Source organism: Oncorhynchus keta, chromosome 23, assembly GCF_023373465.1.
Source record: "Oncorhynchus keta strain PuntledgeMale-10-30-2019 chromosome 23, Oket_V2, whole genome shotgun sequence".
In the NCBI taxonomy this organism is placed as follows: domain Eukaryota; kingdom Metazoa; phylum Chordata; class Actinopteri; order Salmoniformes; family Salmonidae; genus Oncorhynchus; species Oncorhynchus keta.
Genome location: NC_068443.1, coordinates 44,694,640 through 44,717,738, shown reverse-complemented (window position 1 = coordinate 44,717,738; position 23,099 = coordinate 44,694,640). Strand labels below are relative to the sequence as shown.

The 23,099-nt window shown below is 44.9% G+C and overlaps 1 protein-coding gene and 1 long non-coding RNA gene across 6 annotated transcripts in view; both read left to right on the top strand.

The window, feature by feature from the left end:
* wdr33 (WD repeat domain 33) overlaps positions 1-23,099 on the top strand; it is a 45,962-nt gene that overhangs the window by 8,351 nt on the left and 14,512 nt on the right. For all 5 annotated transcript variants that reach the window (XM_035800639.2, XM_035800638.2, XM_035800637.2 and 2 more), the window contains exons 5-12: positions 3,304-3,399; positions 3,637-3,788; positions 8,019-8,116; positions 18,207-18,333; positions 18,744-18,898; positions 19,232-19,310; positions 19,616-19,726; positions 22,609-22,703. In XM_035800639.2, the coding sequence (XP_035656532.2) occupies positions 3,304-3,399; positions 3,637-3,788; positions 8,019-8,116; positions 18,207-18,333; positions 18,744-18,898; positions 19,232-19,310; positions 19,616-19,726; positions 22,609-22,703 (913 nt within the window). The remainder of the gene's footprint in view (positions 1-3,303; positions 3,400-3,636; positions 3,789-8,018; positions 8,117-18,206; positions 18,334-18,743; positions 18,899-19,231; positions 19,311-19,615; positions 19,727-22,608; positions 22,704-23,099) is intronic.
* Positions 245-1,953, top strand: LOC127911067 (uncharacterized). Its single transcript, XR_008077527.1, has 3 exons — positions 245-262; positions 397-1,066; positions 1,937-1,953. It is a non-coding gene; the product is annotated as an uncharacterized LOC127911067 (long non-coding RNA).

Genomic DNA, 23,099 nt, shown 5'->3' with positions numbered 1-23,099 from the left:
CAAACGGTCTCTAACCAGAATAGAAAGAGGAGTGGGAGGCCCCGGTACACAACTAAGCAAGAGGACAAGTACATTAGAATGTCTAGTTTTAGAAACAGACTCCTCACAAGTCATCAACTGGAAGCTTCATTAAATAGTACCCTTCAAAACACCAGTCTGAACGTCAACAGTGAAGAGGCGTATCTCAGACTGGCCTATAAAAAGAAAAGAAAAGGATGGGCAAAAGAACACAGACACTGGACAGAGAAACTCTGGCTAGAAGGTCAGCATCCCGGAGTCGCCTCTTCACTGTTGACATTGAGACTGGACAGAGAAACTCTGCCTAGAAGGTCAGCATCCCGGAGTCGCCTCTTCACTGTTGACATTGAGACTGGACAGAGAAACTCTGCCTAGAAGGTCAGCATCCCGGAGTCGCCTCTTCACCGTTGACATTGAGACTGGACAGAGAAACTCTGCCTAGAAGGTCAGCATCCCGGAGTCGCCTCTTCACCGTTGACATTGAGACTGGACAGAGAAACTCTGCCTAGAAGGTCAGCATCCCGGAGTCGCCTCTTCACCGTTGACATTGAGACTGGACAGAGAAACTCTGCCTAGAAGGCCAGCATCCCGGAGTCGCCTCTTCACCGTTGACATTGAGACTGGACAGAGAAACTCTGGCTAGAAGGTCAGCATCCCGGAGTCGCCTCTTCACCGTTGACATTGAGACTGGACAGAGAAACTCTGCCTAGAAGGCCAGCATCCCGGAGTCGCCTCTTCACCGTTGACATTGAGACTGGACAGAGAAACTCTGGCTAGAAGGTCAGCATCCCGGAGTCGCCTCTTCACCGTTGACATTGAGACTGGACAGAGAAACTCTGCCTAGAAGGTCAGCATCCCGGAGTCGCCTCTTCACCGTTGACATTGAGACTGGACAGAGAAACTCTGCCTAGAAGGTCAGCATCCCGGAGTCGCCTCTTCACCGTTGACATTGAGACTGGACAGAGAAACTCTGCCTAGAAGGCCAGCATCCCGGAGTCGCCTCTTCACTGTTGACATTGAGACTGGACAGAGGAACTCTGCCTAAAAGGTCAGCAACCCGGAGTCGCCTCTTCACTGTTGACATTGAGACTGGACAGAGGAACTCTGCCTAAAGGTCAGCATCCCGGAGTCGCCTCTTCACTGTTGACATTGAGACTGGACAGAGGAACTCTGCCTAAAAGGTCAGCATCCCGGAGTCGCCTCTTCACTGTTGACATTGAGACTGGACAGAGGAACTCTGCCTAGAAGGTCAGCATCCCGGAGTCGCCTCTTCACCGTTGACATTGAGACTGGACAGAGAAACTCTGCCTAGAAGGCCAGCATCCCGGAGTCGCCTCTTCACCGTTGACATTGAGACTGGACAGAGAAACTCTGGCTAGAAGGTCAGCATCCCGGAGTCGCCTCTTCACCGTTGACATTGAGACTGGACAGAGAAACTCTGCCTAGAAGGCCAGCATCCCGGAGTCGCCTCTTCACCGTTGACATTGAGACTGGACAGAGAAACTCTGGCTAGAAGGTCAGCATCCCGGAGTCGCCTCTTCACCGTTGACATTGAGACTGGACAGAGAAACTCTGCCTAGAAGGCCAGCATCCCGGAGTCGCCTCTTCACCGTTGACATTGAGACTGGACAGAGAAACTCTGGCTAGAAGGTCAGCATCCCGGAGTCGCCTCTTCACTGTTGACATTGAGACTGGACAGAGAAACTCTGCCTAGAAGGTCAGCATCCCGGAGTCGCCTCTTCACCGTTGACATTGAGACTGGACAGAGAAACTCTGCCTAGAAGGTCAGCATCCCGGAGTCGCCTCTTCACCGTTGACATTGAGACTGGACAGAGAAACTCTGCCTAGAAGGCCAGCATCCTGGAGTCGCCTCTTCACTGTTGACATTGAGACTGGACAGAGGAACTCTGCCTAAAAGGTCAGCATCCCGGAGTCGCCTCTTCACTGTTGACATTGAGACTGGACAGAGGAACTCTGCCTAAAGGTCAGCATCCCGGAGTCGCCTCTTCACTGTTGACATTGAGACTGGACAGAGGAACTCTGCCTAAAAGGTCAGCATCCCGGAGTCGCCTCTTCACTGTTGACATTGAGACTGGACAGAGGAACTCTGCCTAAAAGGTCAGCATCCCGGAGTCGCCTCTTCACTGTTGACATTGAGACTGTACAGAGAAACTCTGCCTAGAAGGTCAGCATCCCGGAGTCTCCTCTTCACCGTTGACATTGAGACTGGACAGAGAAACTCTGCCTAGAAGGTCAGCATCCCGGAGTCGCCTCTTCACCGTTGACATTGAGACTGGACAGAGAAACTCTGCCTAGAAGGTCAGCATCCCGGAGTCTCCTCTTCACCGTTGACATTGAGACTGGACAGAGAAACTCTGCCTAGAAGGTCAGCATCCCGGAGTCACCTCTTCGCTGTTGACATTGAGACTGGACAGAGAAACTCTGCCTAGAAGGTCAGCATCCCGGAGTCTCCTCTTCACCGTTGACATTGAGACTGTACAGAGAAACTCTGCCTAGAAGGTCAGCATCCCGGAGTCTCCTCTTCACTGTTGACATTGATCCTGGTGTTTTGCGGATACTATTTAATGAAGCTGCTAGTTGAGGACTTGTGAGGCGTCTTGTTTCTCAAACTAGACACTGTAATGTACTTGTCCTCTGTCTCAGTTGTGCCCCGGGGAGGGCAGCGTTACACCATGGCACGGACCGTGGCGATACGTTGACACATGAGAATTATTAGAATATGGCAAATATTAGTCAATTCTTGCATCGTATCCATGCTGACTTTTGTGGGCTACCTGAGACATGAAACAGTTAGGTGGGAGGGCAGGTCACTAATGCGCAATTTTGGAAACACTTCAACCACCACATTTTTATTCGACACAAGGTTTTAGACGACTTTTTTTTTTGTCATTACGTCCAGCTGTTTTTATCGACACAACAGTTCAATGGAAATGCAACGAAAAACAGCCATTTGTTGCATCTATTTTCTATGCAAACTTTTTTTTAAATGTCGACAAAAATCATTGGATGAGTTCATGGAAACATAGCTCCAAGTACTTAATTGATCAATCAAGTACAAGGGATAAGCCAAAAGCCACACACATGGCTCACCAGGAAATGAGTTTTCTGCAGAATATAAATGGGCACTTCAGAATGTGATTACTAAGTTCAGTCAGTCTCACTCTCTTCCTTTTCTTGCCTATTTTTTTGTTCCCTTCTTCATTACCCCTTTAATTGATCAAACTATTCCTCCGTGTCTCCTCCATCCCTCTCCCTCGTTCATAGTGGACTCCTGAGGGGAGGCGTCTTGTCACAGGAGCCTCCAGTGGGGAGTTCACCTTGTGGAACGGACTCACCTTCAACTTTGAGACCATCTTACAGGTGAACATTGGATCCTCCCTCCTACAACACTTGACAATTAACTTAACCTTTGGCTCCGCCGGCTGAATACACTTTCTTAAAAATAAAGTTTAAGGTCAGGCATGGAGTTAGCGAACCACCTCTTGGAACCACAATAAATGTCACCTGAATATCCACTGTCTTCTAGAAATGTGTCTCCAGCCCTGTGTTTTTGGTCCTAGTGCTCTCTCTGACTACGTCTCTCTCTACTCCCCTCAGGCCCATGACAGCCCTGTGCGGGCCATGACCTGGTCTCACAACGACATGTGGATGCTGACGGCTGACCACGGCGGCTACGTCAAGTACTGGCAGTCCAACATGAACAACGTCAAGATGTTCCAGGCTCACAAGGAGGCGATTAGAGAGGCCAGGTCTATACACAATCTACCATTTTCTGTAGTTAACCCCAGCCTATTACTGTTGTTATTGCTGTTTCCCCTGAAAAAGATTGATAAATGTACGTCTGTGCTGTCGCAACACTGCACTGATCTTTTCTTATTGCTATCATCATTGCCTGTGGCTCATGATGAGTTGTGTATCTTGATTTTTTCTATACATAACTACTATGTACAGAAAAGGTTGATTTTCACGGTGTTGTTAAATAAAGTGTTGATCTATATTCAAAAGGTATTGGCATAGATGAGCCCAGGGGGACAGACTAATACCGAATAAAGTGGAGAGGTTGCACTTGACGTTGCTGCATAGGTAGTTTTGAATGTGGCGCACTTCCACAAGGGGGCAGTATTGTCCCTCTTATGGACACACATAGGGTCTCTCCATTACACACACTTTACCGCAGTCCCATGGTTGGTTTGAAGTTTTTTGAGATGTAGGCAAATGCATATCTACAATTCCCACCTTTTGAATCCACCAATATTGCCACTCCCATGTCGTCTCCCATTTTAATTTATCCCAGTAACAAAACCCACATCCACAAGTGACCCCGTAGCTTTTTGAATAAAGACTTTATTTCTGTTGAACACGCAACCAAATTTCCTCTGGGGTTAGAGCAGTTGGCTATCACCCTTCACTTATAATTCCTATGCTACCCACAAGGTCGCTTCGACCACCCACCTTCCCACCACCCCAATAACCCTGGTATATTCAAAGTTAAAGATGCACTATGCAGAAATCGCTCTTTCGTTGCTAAAATTCGAACAGTTCGCTTAATTGTCAGGTTGTGACAAAACAAGCAAGTATAGTGTAGAGAATCATTGTACCATCTAAACCGCTGTGAAGTATATTTTCAATAACTAAAAATATATAATATTTTCAGCTGTTTGAAGCTTGTGTACAGAACCGAAAGTAAAAGATGCAAAAACGAAACTTAAGAACGGGAAGTATAGAAATAGTGCACATAGAACAAATCTACAGCTTCTTAGACTTGCTTTCAATGAGTGATTGATCTATGACACACTTTTCTTTGTGCATTTGGTTGGGTCAGCCAAAAAGTTACATATTGCAGCTCTAAGATCTACATTGAATGGGGCGGTGGAGTTAGAGGGATTTATTGAATAAAAGGTTGCCATTGTGTATATTTCTACCTTTGGTGGTGGTTGCCTTCATGGAGCTTTATGAAAATATTCAATAAAGATCATGAATAGGGTTTTATGCTGGGTTTATCTCTGACCTAAAACAACTTAAAGATTCACCTTTTTGGATACATCATTTCTCAATGCCACAACTTATTTTCTTTGACTGTTAATGTTTGTGAGACACTTTTTACCGTCTTGTTGTTAATGTTTTTAACGTGCATTGAATCTCCAGGACCAATTGAAAATAAAGCGTCTCAGGGCTGTGGCCATTGTAACAGGAGGATAAGGGCACTGCCATCATACAAGCATTGATGGCTATGCTCAAACTGAAGATTGCAATTAGGGAACTAGTCAAGAAGTTCCTCGGGTGTCTGTTATGTCAGGTGTAGGCTGTCTTTGCTGTTGGTATGAGTCAAGTTCGGGCCTATAGGCTGGGTGGTCACGGGGGCTCTAGTATGTTAGTTCATCACCATGTTACAACTGTTGCTCCAACTACAGATGGAGCCATATTATCTGATTGACTACCAGGAATGCACTACCTCATGACGCTGTAAAAAATAAATAAATCAGTTTGTCCGTTTTCAGACCTAGGCCTAAGCAAATCTGGACAAAATATGATGCCACTGCTTATCATTTCCATCATTTTGTAAAGTGTATATTGCTTGATCCACAAAACGGACCACCTGGGACATACCTCTACAGAAGTTCAGTTGGTCAAATACTGCTGCTCTATAATCTCACACTAGACATCCGAGGTACATTTTCCCCCTAGCTTCTACTTGTTTGTGTGCACGAATCTGATTTAGTTCATGCATTATGGCCTTTTCACAAGGTCTAGTGGGAGGGCAAGGCGGAGCTTTCCCCATATTGGCTTCATCTTTTTGATCACCTCTGTCTGTAAACACTGAAGGGAATAGGAATAGAGGTGGGTAGGACCGCAATGGGACTGACTTGAGAATTGTTGAAGATCATGAATCACTTGCAGATATTGTGCATGTTGATAAGGGCAGGTTTAGATTTAATTTTGAATTTCAACAGAACTTCGATTTTTAGCTGTCTTGCTGTTGCTTTAGTGTAAGGTCAAGAAAAATGCACTTATTGTAGGTATTGGTAATTTGTGGTGGAGTATAGATGGTAATGCTTGTGCAAACTGAGAAAGACTCATTGAACTTGGGTTTACGTCTAGTGTGAAGCTTGCTTTTGGGTTACAGTTTAGACCTGATTGTTTTTTTATTGTTATACATATGTATGTGGACACCTGCTCATCGAACATCTCATTCCAAAATCCAGCATTAATATGGAGTTGCTGCTATAACAGCCTCCACTCTTCTGGAAAGACTTTCCACGAGATGTTGAAACATTGCTGCTATAACAGCCTCCACTCTTCTGGGAAGGCTTTCCACGAGATGTTGGAACATTGCTGCTATAACAGCCTCCGCTCTTCTGGGAAGGTTTTCCACTAGATGTTGGAACATTGCTGCTATAACAGCCTCCACTCTTCTGGGAAGGCTTTCCACTAGATGTTGGAACATTGCTGCTATAACAGCCTCCACTCTTCTGGGAAGGCTTTCCACTAGATGTAGGAACATTGCTGCTATAACAGCCTCCACTCTTCTGGGAAGGCTTTCTACTAGATGTTGGAACATTGCTGCTATAACAGCCTCCACTCTTCTGGGAAGGTTTTCCACTAGATGTTGGAACATAGCTGCGGGGACCTAAATCCATTCAAGACCATTAGACCATAAGTGAGGTTGGACACTGATGTTGGGCGATTAGGCCTGGCTCTCAGTCGGCATTCCAGTTCATCCCAAAGGTGTTCAATGGGGTTGAGGTCAGGGCTCTGTGCAGACCAGTCAAGTTCTTCCACACCGATCTCAACAAACCATTTCTGTATGGACCTTGCTTTGTGCACGAGGGCATTGTCATGCTGAAGCGGGAAAGGGCCATCCCCCAAACTGTTGCCACAAAGTTGGAAGCACAGAATTGTCTAGAATGTCATTGTATGCTTTAGCGTTAAGATTTCCCTTCACTGGAACTAAGGGGCCTAACCTGAACCATGAAAAACAGCCCCAGACCATTATTCTTCCTCCACCATACTTTACAGTTGGCACTATGCATTGGGGAAGGTAGCGTGCTCCTGGCATCTGCCAAAACCAAATTCGTCCGTCGGACTGCCAGATGGCGAAGCGTGATTATCACTCCAGAGAAGGCGTTTCCACTGCTCCAGAGTCCATTAGCGGCAAGCTTTACACCTCTCCAGCCGATGCTTGGCATTGCGCATGGTGCTCTTAGGCTTGTGTGCGGCTGCTCTGCCATGGAAACCCATTTCATGAAGTTCCCGTCGAGCAGTTCTTGTGCTGAAGTTGGTTCCAGAGGCCGTTTGGAAGTCGGTAGTGAGTGTTGCAACCGAGGACAGAAGATTTGTACGCGCTTCAGCGCTTGGCTTTCCTGTTCTGTGAGCTTGTGTGGTCTACCACTTCGCGGCTGATCCGTTGTTGCTCCTAGACGTTTCCACTTCACAATAACAGCACTTACAGTTGACCGGGGCAGCTGTAGCAGGGCAGAAATATGATGAACTGACTTGTTGGAAAGGTGGCATCTTATGACGGTGCCACATTGAAAGTCACTGAGCTCTTCATTAAGGCCATTCTATTGCCAATGTTTGTCTATGGAGATTTCATGGCTGTGTGTTCGATTTTATACACCGGTCAGCCACGGGAGTGGCTGAAATAGCCAAATCCACTCTTTTGAAGGGGTGTCCACATACTTTTGTGTATATATATAGTGTAGGTGTTTCATTTTGGATAGATACATTCTAGTGTTATTGGCTCAGCGCGTTAGTTGTGGGGAAAGACTGTTGAATGAAATAGTATTTGTCTTTTGTGAATTTTGTTAAATGCCACTGCACAGCTTGATGGGAGAGGTTGCTGTTGTGCCCAGGAGATGCCCCCCTAAGTGGTTGTACTGTACTAAGTTGTACTAGGATTTGACCCTGTTGTAAACCCTGGGAGCCCAACTGTGTCTTCCTGCATTGTTGATTCTCTTCCTGCCTCACTCTGTCTTCAGTTTCTCACCTACGGATAATAAATTTGCCACTTGCTCTGATGACGGAACCGTACGCATCTGGGACTTTCTACGCTGTCACGAGGAGAGAATTCTCAGAGGTATGTTTTCTGTTGAATACACATACAGCTGTACCTAATTGATACACGTCACTGAACACTGACCCCCCCCCCTCCGAAAAAGACTTGTACCTTTACTGTAATCATAAGTCTGAACCATCCATGAACACAGACATTGGTGATTGTATAGGTAGGCCTAGACCAACACCAACTAGGCACGTTGCATGAGCATTGACTTTTTAATTGCATTACTTGTATTTTATATAATATAGCTATAAAGGCTAAAGCGAGTTCGATTTCCAAACATATATGATGTACGTAATGTATTTTACGTGGTGAAGTTGGTTAGTAACAGTTATTCCAATAGTTATTGAATGAGTGAAATACTTTGGGCTCTGCAGTACAGAAGCATTGACGCTCAGCATGCTATCATTAGCATGTTTATTTCCTGTTTGTTATTTTTGGTACACCATTCTTATGGCGTTAGATAAACCATTGATAGGTTTTTGAAGCTGCAGTTACCGTTCACACCACTATCTGCAGTAAATAACAGCTGCTTCTTTTTATCTAGCTAGCTAGAAGTGTTAGACGGATGCCTGAGTTTGCCATGAATCAGTTTTAAGCAGCGTACTACTGACTTAATGTCTATATTACGTAAAAAGTGATTTTGTTTTTATTTTGTTGTACAGTAGTGGTCATCTAGGGAAAAGCATAACTGGTCATCTTTTCAATACTGCTTGTGTTGGGCGGTCATCTCCTTTTAATATCAGAATTACAAAATTATTCACTGTTTTAAAATGGAAGTTCATATTTTGCACCTTTAATGTTAGATGGTTTCTTAATGTTTTCCTTAATATTTATTTGTTTAATGGTTCTTCCCCTGAAGTAGTCTATGGGCCAGGAGAAACCGTAATCCATGGTTCATTTATATATATATTTTTTTTTAACAGCTACCACAAACTTGAGCTAACTTTTGTCACAGCCAGCAAAAAAATCAATGGGAGTAATGGGGCAAGTCGCACCCGTTAAAAATGGAATTGCCAAATAGCTTAATAATTTGATGTTACTTTAAGGTAATTTGAAAAATATTCCCCCCGGGAACCGCATGTAACCACTCCCATTTAGATTTCCCCCCGGAACCTCATGTAACCACTCCCATTTAGATTTCCCCCCCGGGAACCTCATGTAACCACTCCCATTTAGATTTCCCCCCCGGGAACCTCATGTAACCACTCCCATTTAGATTTCCCCGGGAACCTCATGTAACCACTCCCATTTAGATTTCCCCGGGAACCTCATGTAACCACTCCCATTTAGATTTCCCCCCGGGAACCTCATGTAACCACTCCCATTTAGATTTCCCCCCCGGGAACCTCATGTAACCACTCCCATTTAGATTTCCCCCCCGGGAACCTCATGTAACCACTCCCATTTAGATTTCCCCCCCGGGAACCTCATGTAACCACTCCCATTTAGATTTCCCCCGGGAACCTCATGTAACCACTCCCATTTAGATTTCCCCCCCGGGAACCGCATGTAACCACTCCCATTTAGATTTCCCCCCGGGAACCGCATGTAACCACTCCCATTTAGATTTCCCCGGGAACCTCATGTAACCACTCCCATTTAGATTTCCCCCCCGGGAACCTCATGTAACCACTCCCATTTAGATTTCCCCCCGGGAACCGCATGTAACCACTCCCATTTAGATTTCCCCCCCGGGAACCTCATGTAACCACTCCCATTTAGATTTCCCCCCCGGGAACCTCATGTAACCACTCCCATTTAGATTTCCCCCCCGGGAACCTCATGTAACCACTCCCATTTAGATTTCCCCCCCGGGAACCTCATGTAACCACTCCCATTTAGATTTCCCCCCCGGGAACCGCATGTAACCACTCCCATTTAGATTCCCCGGAACCTCATGTAACCACTCCCATTTAGATTTCCCCCCCCGGGAACCTCATGTAACCACTCCCATTTACATTTCTCCCCGGGAACCGCATGTAACCACTCCCATTTAGGTTTCCCCGGGAACTGCATGTAACCACTCCCATTTAGATTTCCCCGGGAACCTCATGTAACCACTCCCATTTAGATTTCCCCGGGAACCTCATGTAACCACTCCCATTTAGATTTCCCCCCGGGAACCTCATGTAACCACTCCCATTTAGATTTCCCCCCCGGGAACCTCATGTAACCACTCCCATTTAGATTTCCCCGGGAACCTCATGTAACCACTCCCATTTAGATTCCCCCGGGAACCGCATGTAACCACTCCCATTTAGATTTCCCCGGGAACCGCATGTAACCACTCCCATTTAGATTCCCCCCGGGAACCGCATGTAACCACTCCCATTTAGATTTCCCCGGGAACCGCATGTAACCACTCCCATTTAGATTTCCCCCCATGAACCGCATGTAACCACTCCCATTTAGATTTCCCTCCCGGGAACCTCATGTAACCACTCCCATTTAGATTTCCCCGGGAACCTCATGTAACCACTCCCATTTAGATTTCCCCCGGGAACCTCATGTAACCACTCCCATTTAGATTTCCCCCGGGAACCGCATGTAACCACTCCCATTTAGATTTCCCCCGGGAACCTCATGTAACCACTCCCATTTAGATTTCCCCCGGGAACCTCATGTAACCACTCCCATTTAGATTCCCCCGGGAACCTCATGTAACCACTCCCATTTAGATTTCCCCCCCGGGAACCTCATGTAACCACTCCCATTTAGATTCCCCCCCGGGAACCTCATGTAACCACTCCCATTTAGATTTCCCCCCGGGAACCTCATGTAACCACTCCCATTTAGATTTCCCCCCCGGGAACCTCATGTAACCACTCCCATTTAGATTTCCCCCCGGGAACCTCATGTAACCACTCCCATTTAGATTTCCCCCCCGGGAACCTCATGTAACCACTCCCATTTAGATTTCCCCCCGGGAACCTCATGTAACCACTCCCATTTAGATTTCCCCCCCGGGAACCTCATGTAACCACTCCCATTTAGATTTCCCTCCTGGGAACCGCATGTATGTAACCACTCCCATTTAGATTTCCCCGGGAACCGCATGTAACCACTCCCATTTAGATTTCCCCGGGAACCTCATGTAACCACTCCCATTTAGATTTCCCCCGGGAACCTCATGTAACCACTCCCATTTAGATTTCCCTCCGGGAACCGCATGTAACCACTCCCATTTAGATTCCCCCGGGGAACCTCATGTAACCACTCCCATTTAGATTTCCCCCCCGGGAACCTCATGTAACCACTCCCATTTAGATTTCCCCCCCGGGAACCGCATGTAACCACTCCCATTTAGATTTCCCCCCGGGAACCGCATGTAACCACTCCCATTTAGATTTCCCCCGGGAACCGCATGTAACCACTCCCATTTAGATTTCCCCCCCGGGAACCGCATGTAACCACTCCCATTTAGATTTCCCCCCGGGAACCGCATGTAACCACTCCCATTTAGATTCCCCCCCGGGAACCACATGTAACCACTCCCATTTAGATTTCCCCCCGGGAACCTCATGTAACCACTCCCATTTAGATTCCCCCCCGGGAACCTCATGTAACCACTCCCATTTAGATTTCCCCCCCGGGAACCTCATGTAACCACTCCCATTTAGATTTCCCCCCCGGGAACCTCATGTAACCACTCCCATTTAGATTTCTCCCCGGGAACCGCATGTAACCACTCCCATTTAGATTTCCCCGGGAACCGCATGTAACCACTCCCATTTACATTTCCCCCGGGAACCTCATGTAACCACTCCCATTTAGATTCCCCCGGGAACCGCATGTAACCACTCCCATTTAGATTTCCCCCCCGGGAACCTCATGTAACCACTCCCATTTAGATTTCCCCCCCGGGAACCGCATGTAACCACTCCCATTTAGATTCCCCCGGGAACCTCATGTAACCACTCCCATTTAGATTCCCCCGGGAACCTCATGTAACCACTCCCATTTAGATTCCCCCGGGAACCTCATGTAACCACTCCCATTTAGATTCCCCCGGGAACCTCATGTAACCACTCCCATTTAGATTTCTCCCCGGGAACCGCATGTAACCACTCCCATTTAGATTTCCCCCGGGAACCGCATGTAACCACTCCCATTTACATTTCCCCCGGGAACCTCATGTAACCACTCCCATTTAGATTTCCCCGGGAACCGCATGTAACCACTCCCATTTAGATTTCCCCGGGAACCGCATGTAACCACTCCCATTTAGATTTCCCCCGGGAACCTCATGTAACCACTCCCATTTAGATTTCCCCCCCGGGAACCTCATGTAACCACTCCCATTTAGATTCCCCCCCGGGAACCTCATGTAACCACTCCCATTTAGATTTCCCCCCCGGGAACCTCATGTAACCACTCCCATTTAGATTCCCCCCCGGGAACCTCATGTAACCACTCCCATTTAGATTTCCCCCCCGGGAACCTCATGTAACCACTCCCATTTAGATTTCCCCCCCGGGAACCTCATGTAACCACTCCCATTTAGATTTTTAGATAACGATGGCTGAAGTTTGTAGTTGCTGTTTACATTTTGTACTGGTCCATCAACTACTTTCATGAGCAACTATCTTACATTACGTTGTACAATACTGAACTTCCCCTTTATTGTTCATCTTTCAACACCATTTCATGCACTAATACAGTGCACACGGAAAGTATTCAGGCCCCTTGACTGTTTCCACATTTTGTTACGCTGCAGCCATATTCTAAAATGTATTCAATATTTTTTCCCAACAATCTCCACATATAATACCCCATAATAACAAAGCGAAAATAGGTTTTTAGAAATGTTTGCAAATTTATACAAATAACAGACCTTATTTCCATAAGTATTCAGACCCATTGCTATAAGACTTGAAATTGAGCTCAGGTGCATTTTGTTTCCATTGATCATCCTTGGGATGTTTCTACAACTTGATTGGTGTCCACCTGTGGTAAATTCAATTGATTGGACGTGTTTTGGAAAGGCACACACCTGTCTATATAAAGTCCCACAGTTGACAGTGCATGTCAGGTCAAAAACCAAGCCATGAGATCGAAGGAATTGTCCGTAGAGCTCCGAGACAGGATTTTGTCGAGGCACAGGTCTGGGGAAGGATACCAAAAAATGTCTCCAGCATTGAAGTTCCGGAAGAACACAGTGGCCTCCATCAGTCTTAAATGGAAGAAGTTTGGAACCACCAAGACTTCAAAGAGCTGGCTGCCTGGCCAAACTGCGCAATCTGGGGAGAATGCCCTTCCTTGGTCAGGGAGGTGACCAAGAACCCGATGGTCACTCCGACAGAGCTCTTGAGTTCCTCTGTGGAGATTGGGAGAAACTTCTAGAAGGACAACCATCTCTGCAGCACTCCAATAATTAGGCCTTTATGGTAGCGTAGCTAGACAGAAGCCACTCCTCAGTAAAAGGCACATGACAGCCGGCTTGGAGTTTGCCAAACAAGCTTCTCTGGTTTGATGAAACCAAGATTGAACTCTTTGGCATCAATGCCAAACATCACTTCTGGAGGAGACCTGGCATTATCCCTAAGGTGAAGCATGGTGGTGGCAGTATCATGTTGTGGGGATGTTTTTCAGCAGCAGGGACTGGGAGACTAGTCAGGATCGAGGGAAAGTGGAACAGAGCAAATTACAGAGAGAGATCCTTAATGAAAACCTGCTCCAGAGCACCCAGGACCTCGGACTGGGGCAAAGGTTCACCTTCTAACTATACAATGACCGTAAGCACACAGCCAAGACAACGCAGGAGTGGCTTCCAGGACGAGTCTTAATGTCCTTGAGTGGCCCGGACTTGAACCCAATCGAACATCTCTGGAGAGATCTAAATATAGCTGTGCAGCGACGCTCCCTATCCAACCTGATCTGCAGAGAAAAATGGGAGAAGCTTGTATAGTCATACCCCAGAAGATTCAAGGCTGTAATCACTGCCAAAAGGTGATTCAACAAAGTACTGAGGAAAAGGTCTGAATACTTATGTAAATGTGATATTTCAGTTTTTTATTTTGTATAAATTTGCAAACATTTCTTGAGGCCTGTGTTTTGCATCGTCATTATTGTGTGTAGATTGATGAGCGGGGGGAAAAAAAAAACATTTAATGCAGTTTAGAATAAGGCTGTATCATGACATCATGTGGAAAATACTTTCCGAATGCACTGTAGGCTGAGCAGGATTTATTAGTGATGGCATACTATGTCCACAGGAACTGGTTTCAGTGTCCCACCACCTTGTAGTACATCATAAGAGTACATGGTTTGGTGTGTTTTCTGACGTGTGTCAGGATCAGGATGGTTCAGCATGATTCACAGTCACATCAAGTCTTTGTTGCATAAACACCCTAGTCAGGAAAAAACATTGCTCCTTGATAACATGATTCGCTTTGTTTTACTAATAGCTGGGAAGGGATTGTTGCTGGTCTCTGTTCAGCTATTACATTCCACTCTGTGTAGTTTGTCTTTGACACGGAGTACAAGGAGTGAGTGGAATGTTAGATACTCAAGACTAGCGAAGGGATTTGGGGATTTAATTCATTGTAGTGCATGTTTGCGTCCTTGTGCGAATTGAATAAAATGCTTTCAGCCAAGTATGAATAAAGCAAACATCTTGTTTTAGTATTATGCTAATATGTTCACAGTTGCGGTCTTGACAATTTGTGTACGTTAACTATTCACAGGCCATGCAGACAAGTTTAGGCCTAATCTGCAATTGGCTTATTCACAGGCCATGCAGACAGTTTAGGCCTAATCTGCAATTGGCTTATTCACAGGCCATGCAGACAGTTTAGGCCTAATCTGCAATTGGCTTATTCACAGATTATGTACCGTGTGTGCAAGTTTACTTGTCGTCCGACTTCGGTTAAGGCCCTTCTGCTTGCTTTATTTATTTTGTAGCAAAATCATTTTTGCTGTGCTCATTGAAGAATAATGCATAAATTATCACTTAGCCTACTTGAAAACAGTTTGTCTTGCTTCTTCTTCTTCTTTTAAAACATTTTTTTTAGCCTTTCAATAAACTAAACTTTTCTGTGCTCATTGAAGAATAAATGCAGAGTTTTACTTTTACTTAACAAGTTTGCCGTTTCTTTTTCCTCTAGACACCCTGAAATTTTGAATATAACCTAATGCATTACCGTTGGTTGACAACGGTTGTTTTGATTTGTGGGTATTGAGAAGCCTTGTGTACCATATCCAGAGATACACTCAAAGATTTGTGCAAATCTTGAGTGAATTGACTTTTAGTTTATATACACTAAGCAAAAAAATAAACGTCCTCTCTGTCAACTGCGTTTATTTTCAACAAACTTAAAATGTGTAAATATTTGTATGAACATAAGATCCAACAACTGAGACATAAACTGAACAAGTTCCACAGACACGTGACTAACAGAAATGGAATAATGTGTCCCTGAACAAAGGGGGGTTCAAAATCAAAAGTAACAGTCAGTATCTGGTGTGGCCACCAGCTGCATTAAGTACTGCAGTGCATCTCCTCCTCATGGACTGCACCAGATTTGCCAGTTATTGCTGTGAGATGTTACCCCACTCTTCCACCAAGGCACCTGCAAGTTCCCGGACATTTCTGGGGGGAATGACCCTAACCCTCACCCTCCGATCCAACAGGTCCCAGACGTGCGCAATGGGATTGAGATCTGGGCTCTTCGCTGGCCATGGCAGAACACTGACATTCCTGTCTTGCCAGAAATCGCACACAGAACGAGCAGTATGGCTGGTGGCATTGTCATGCTGGAGGGTCATGTCAGGATGAGCCTGCAGGAAGGGTACCACATGAGGGAGGGGGATGTCTTCCCTGTAATGCACAGCGTTGAGATTGTCTGCAATGACAACAAGCTCAGTCCGATGATGCTGTGTCACACCGCCCCAGACCATGACTGACTTGCCACCTCAATCGATCCTGCTCCAAAGTACAGCTCATTCCTTAGACGATAAAGTTGAATCCGACCATCACACCTAGTGAGACAAAACCACAACTCGACAGTGAAGAGCACTTTTTACCAGTCCTGTCTGGTCCAGCGAGGGTGGATTTGTGCCCATAGGCGACGTTGTTGCCCGTGGTGTCTGGTGAGGACCTGCCTTACAACAGGCCTACAAGCCCTCAGTACAGCCTCTCTCAGCCTATTGCGGACAGTCTGAGCACTGATGGAGGGATTGTGCGTTCCTGGTGTAACTCGGGCAGTTGTTGCCATCCTGTACCTGTCCCACAGGTGTGATGTTCAGATGTACCGAACCTGTGCAGGTGTTGTTACACGTGGTCTGCCACTGCAAGGACGATCAGCTGTCCGTCCTGTCTCCCTGTAGCGCTGTCTTAGGCGTCTCACAGTACGGACATTGCAATTTATTGCCCTGGCCACATCTGCAGTCCTCATGCCTCCTTGCAGCATGCCTAAGGCACGTTCACACAGATGAACAGGGACCCTGGGCATCTTTCTTTTGGTATTTTTCAGAGTCAGTAGAAAGGCCTCTTTAGTGTCCTAAGTTTTTATAACTGTGGCCTTAATTGCCTACAGTCTGTAAGCTGTTAGTGTCTTAACGAACGTTCCACAGGTGCATGTTCATTAATTGTTTATGGTTTATTGAACAAGCATGGGAAACGGTGTTTAAACCCTTTACAATGAAGATCTGTGAAGTCATTTGGATTTTTACGAATTATCTTCGAAAGACAGGGTCCTGAAAAAGGGGACGTTTATTTTTTTGCTGAGTTTATTTCACTACTCCCTTAGTTTTGTTTCCACTTAATAAATTGATTAGTGATGTAGCTATCAATTTACCCATTTTGTCTTATGTTCATATTCAAATAATGTGCTTTTACAGCGGAAATGCCTTGCTCCACTTCTAGGTAAAAATGAATTTAGTACTATTTTACTATATAGTCAAAAGGCAAAAATTAGCAGCTTTTAACTAAGTTAATGTAGTAAGTACCCCCCTCCCCCTGGTCTTGTCTGGTTTAGTAAGGGAACCACAAGGCATTTGTGTTATGTGAGATGGAGTTGTTTCAAACATTAACACCGATGTGAAGGGCCCAGCAGACTGAGGACATTATTTTCAATGTACCTTGTATTTGTATAATTTTGAGTTACGTTGAACATGTTTTTAAAAGCTATCAATCTAAGCTAGTTGGAATGTGTCAAGCCATGATTATCTAAGATGTGTCTTAGACTGTGAGGATGCTGAATCGCAGGGTATCCGATCTCTGGTGTGTAGATGATTTACACACACACAGTCAATCTTGCACCCATTTTAAAGCCAGACAAAGTGAATGTCTTCTCCTACACCATGTTTTGTTTTTACACGGAAGTACATTATCACAAGCATATATCTACCTGTGCACACATTCTTCAAATGGAACCCCCGTGTGTGCTTTCATGTAAATATTTAGGCCGACGGGGTTCACACGCAAGAATGCACTGCTCACAATCACTTGATGTGAACTGTCATGAATCCCAACATATTTGTTTGTAGAATGTTAAACTGCTTATAGCAATGTCAGGTAAAACAAAGGCAACATTTATTTGGTGTCATGTAGTGCTTATGTAGACCTGAAGAAGGACTTACTTACTACTTGTAGAATCAAAAGGTAAAATTGTTGAGTGCCTAACACCCAGAGGAATTGGCTTTGTTAATTTGTGCCAAATTATTACAAGGTCAACCAGTCATGTTATCACTAATGGTTTGTACACTCGTGTATCTCCTATCACACAAATGTACACATTGTTAAACCTTGTTGGTGTCTCAATTACGTTTGTTCACCTCTTTTGCTCTCTCTTGGCACACACACACACACACACACTTTGCAATCTTCCGGTATGTGTAATTACTTTGGATTTGGTCTGCCTCCACATCTACTATTTTTATAATAATGTATGTGGTACAAGTATATTGCCCAAGTTTTATGTTTACTCACCCCACAGTGAGTATGGGTGGAATTGAGTGACCCCGCCCCCTAAACACACCGTCTTTGTCACACATACCCGTAGACCGCATCACCTCTTACATACAAGTGAACGATTGTATATTTGTCTTTTCCTTTTGCCTCTGACACACACCTACAGATACTAAAGGTGTTCTTCCTCAACAGGTCATGGAGCTGACGTGAAGTGTGTGGACTGGCATCCCACTAAAGGCCTGGTGGTTTCAGGGAGCAAAGATAGCCAGCAGCCAATAAAATTCTGGGATCCCAAGACCGGACAGAGTTTGGCCACACTGTGAGTTTTACCCAAAGGCATATCGGAAAGCGGCATGAAGCACCCCATCCCCAAAACCCAGAGCCGCCTGAGAAATTATCTAACGAAATGTGTTACTTCTCCGTAGCAATTTGTGCTTTCTTGTTAAAATTGTTGTTGCTATGTAGTTTCTCAGTAGATGACTGTTGGTAAAAGCAGCTGTAAAATAGTTAAATCCTTTTTAAAATGCTTGAGGCAACTTGGAGGATAGAAAGAAACTTACACTACCGTGCCAAGCTGATATGTGCTGGCTCTGATATTCGTCCTTTCCACACGGTTCAGGCAGAAACCTGATGCACAACCAAGCCTGCACAGCTCGGCTCTGCTTAGTAGTGTGTAAAAAGTGTCAGTACCTTACTCTCTTCCCATCTTTCACCCTCCCTCTCCGTCAGTCACGCTCATAAGAACACGGTGATGGAGGTGAAATGGAACCTGAACGGTAACTGGCTGCTGACAGCGTCCCGCGACCACCTGTGTAAGCTCTTTGACATCCGCAACCTCAAGGAGGAGCTGCAGGTGTTCCGGGGCCACAAGAAAGAGGCCACAGGTATGTTTTGGCTTGACTTGGCCTATTCCATTGAGCACCTAGTTCAGCAAATGGCCTCTGCTGTAGTTAGAGGAATGTTATGCCAAATGTTGCTTAGTTTATTTACCCTGTGTATGCATGTGTGTGTGGATGAATATCATGAGTGTTTCTATGGATTGTTTCTGCTGTGCTCTGTCAAGGGTGTGAATACGTCCTCTATCGTTTTTACTGGTGCAGGCGAAACTCCTTGAGTTGACAGACTCCAGACTATTTTTTGTGGTGATCCTGAGTTTGAGACATTAAACTTATGTTAGTGAAATATGTGTGTGTTAACCCTTTGTCTCCTGTCTCCAGCTGTAGCGTGGCACCCTGTACACGAAGGCCTGTTCGCCAGCGGAGGCTCGGATGGATCCCTCCTCTTCTGGAACGTAGGGTAAGAGTGACAGCTCAAGCCTCAAATCGAAAACACAGGATCTCATTTCCTCTACCAATCACTTGCCAGAGGCTTGATTCCTTTGCCAGACTGTCATTTCAACGAACAACGTTTTAAAAAAAAAAAAAATGTTTGATTGCAAGCATTAATCGTGTGTAAGATGCAATGCTCATAAATGTAGTCTGGAGACCTCAAAGTGAATCATTCCTACACAACCTATGGTCATGACATTAGACTTGTTACAAAGGACTGGGTTCATGTCACATCCTGCTCTTATCATTATCACCTACTGTGCTTTCTGTCAGTGTGGAGAAGGAGGTGGGCGGAATGGAGATGGCCCATGAGGGCATGATCTGGAGCCTGGCGTGGCACCCGCTCGGGCACATCCTCTGCTCGGGATCCAACGACCACACCAGGTAAGCTTACAAGTTGCATACACTGCATTCGGAAAGTATTCGGTCCTGTTGACGTTTTCCACGTTTTGTTACATTGGAGCCTTATTATAAAATTGATTAAATACAACATTTTACTTACGTTAAAGTGATATTTCAGCTTTTTATTTTTAATACATTTGATAAAATTTCTAAACTTATTTTTGCTTTGTCATTTTGGAGTATTGTGTGTAGATTTAGGGAGGGGGCAATGTAATACATTTTTTAGTAAGGCTGAAACATAATAAAGTATGGAAAACTCAAGGGGTCTGAATACTTTCCGAATGCACTGTATACACAAGACATAGAGAATCACAACAATGGTTGTACACAAACTCTCCACCCATACCAGAGTGTATATGGAACAAAAATACCAACACAACAAATGGTGTGACCACCATTATCATGCTGAAAAATTAGGTGATGCCGGCAAATGAATGGCATTACAATGGCCTCGGCACGTTATTTTTGTGCATCCAAATTGCCATTGATAAAATGCAATTTTGTTCGTTGTCTGTAGCTTATGTCTGCCCATACCGTAACCCCACCGCCACCACAACGTTGACATCAGAAAACCGCTCACCCACATGACGCCATACACTTGGTCTGCGGTTGTGATTCTGGTTGGACATACTGCGAAATTCTCAAAACGACATTGGAGGAGGCTTATAGTCGAGAAATGAACATTAGATTATCTGGCAACAGCTCCGGTGGACATTCCTACTGTCAGCAGGCCAATTGCAACGCTCCCTCAAAACTTGAGACATCCGTGGCATTGTGTTGTGTGCCAAAACTGCACATTTTAGTGGCCTTTTATTGTCCCCAGCACAAGTTGCCCCTGTGTAATGATCATGCTGTTTAATCAGCTTCTTGATATGCCACACCTGTCCAGGTGGATGGTTTATCTTGTGTAATGATCATGCTGTTTAATCAGCTTCTTGATATGCCACACCTGTAAGGTGGATGGATTATCTTGTGTAATGATCATGCTGTTTAATCAGCTTCTTGATACGCCACACCTGTCCAGGTGGATGGTTTATCTTGTGTGATGATCATGCTGTTTAATCAGCTTCTTGATATGCCACACCTGTCAGGTGGATGGATTATCTTGTGTAATGATCATGCTGTTTAATCAGCTTCTTGATATGCCACACCTGTCAGGTGGATGGATTATCTTGTGTAATGATCATGCTGTTTAATCAGCTTCTTGATATGCCACACCTGTCCAGGTGGATGGTTTATCTTGTGTAATGATCATGCTGTTTAATCAGCTTCTTGATATGCCACACCTGTCCAGGTGGATGGTTTATCTTGTGTAATGATCATGCTGTTTAATCAGCTTCTTGATATGCCACACCTGTCCAGGTGGATGGTTTATCTTGTGTAATGATCATGCTGTTTAATCAGCTTCTTGATATGCCACACCTGTCCAGGTGGATGGTTTATCTTGTGTAATGATCATGCTGTTTAATCAGCTTCTTGATATGCCACACCTGTCCAGGTGGATGGTTTATCTTGTGTAATGATCATGCTGTTTAATCAGCTTCTTGATATGCCACACCTGTCCAGGTGGATGGTTTATCTTGTGTAATGATCATGCTGTTTAATCAGCTTCTTGATATGCCACACCTGTCCAGGTGGATGGTTTATCTTGTGTAATGATCATGCTGTTTAATCAGCTTCTTGATATGCCACACCTGTAAGGTGGATGGATTATCCTTGTTAAGGAGAAATGCTCACTAACAGGAATGTAAACATTTGTGCACAACATGTTAGAGAAATAAACTTTTTGTGAATTATGGAACATTTCCCTGGAATTTTTATTTCAGCTCATGAAACATGGGACTAACACTTATGTTGCGTTTTATATTTTTTGTTCCGTGTAGACAGGGAAGCAAGACTAAATAAATGGAATTGTTCATCAGGTTGAAAGATGGGGGGTGTAACAATTCACTGATCTAAATCGGAATCCGGTTCAAAGGTTTAAGATACGAGCACGTTGGTCCGTGGGACTCTTAACTGATCCAAATGTGGCATGTATCGGTCAGGAAACCAATTAACTTTACGAACCACCGGTTCACTAATGTTTTCACGTTACTTCCCTTTTCCCTTCCAAAAATGATTGAAGTCTTTTCTGGTGAACTGGGGCGCCCTCTCCCATGTGTAACTGTGTATGACAGTAATGGATCTACAAGTCATCTCACATGCCGAGCCACCCCAATAGCTGTCATTATGTAACATTTCTATGCGTGGTGCACAGCTTCCCGCGCTGTCCAGCGAGAGGCCTTCATTTAGAATGGAAAACTCATGTCTAAATGCAACAAATGTTAGTGCATCGAATCTCAACTAATAATTTTGAACTAAAACGTATCGTTCCTGTATCATATCGGAGCCTGCATGGCTCTTGAATTATCTTGTCTTGCACACCCCTATTGATAGACCTTTCTCCCATATTTCCATTGTCCCATGGTTTGCTAATGGCTCTGTTGGTAGGTTTTGGGTTTGATTTCCACATTGGCCGCATACTGAATGTGTCGCGAGGTGCGGCAGATAGCGTGGGGCCATTAACCTAAAGGCCTCTAGTTCGAAATCACGAGCCGACCAGGTGAAAAATTGTCTGTGCCTTTGTGCAAGGCACTTAATCCTAATTGCTCCAGGGTCACCGTTGATAATGGCAGACCCTGCTCGGACCCCACTCTCCAAGGGTGTCTCAGGGTAGTTGGGATATGCAAAAAAAAAAAAAAACATTTCCAATTCACACATGAGTATATAATATACACCTGTGAAATAGGACAAATTATTGTTATTTTGGATGTCTGTTCTGGTGTGCTTTGAAGTGTTTCCTGCGTGATTTATATCCCTTTCAGTAAATTCTGGACGAGGAATCGGCCAGGGGACAAGATGAGGGACAGATACAATCTGAATTTGTTACCTGGGATGTCAGAGGATGGAGTGGAATACGGTATGATGTGTAGGAATATTGTGTGTGTGTGTGTGTGTGTGTGTGTGTGTGTGTGTGTGTGTGTTTGAATTTGTCTGTGTATAGAGCCCCACAGTGGAGGTGTCATAATACCCAGAAAACCTAGCGGTCAAACAAGGAGATGGTTCCAATCTTTTTTCCACAATTAATGTTGCCTGTAGGGGATTTTATAATCACTTAAAATAAGGAATGTGTTTAGTGTAGGCTTGCCCTGTTTTGATAACCATGTAAATCTCTATAGGACAAGGTGACTTTTATCAATATGTTCGGCTCTATTTACTCTGATTCCAAAATGCTAATTAGCATCAAAGTAGACAACATGCAAGACTACAAATCCCTGCAAGCTCCTGCCCATCATCTCTAGCAGACATCTTTCTT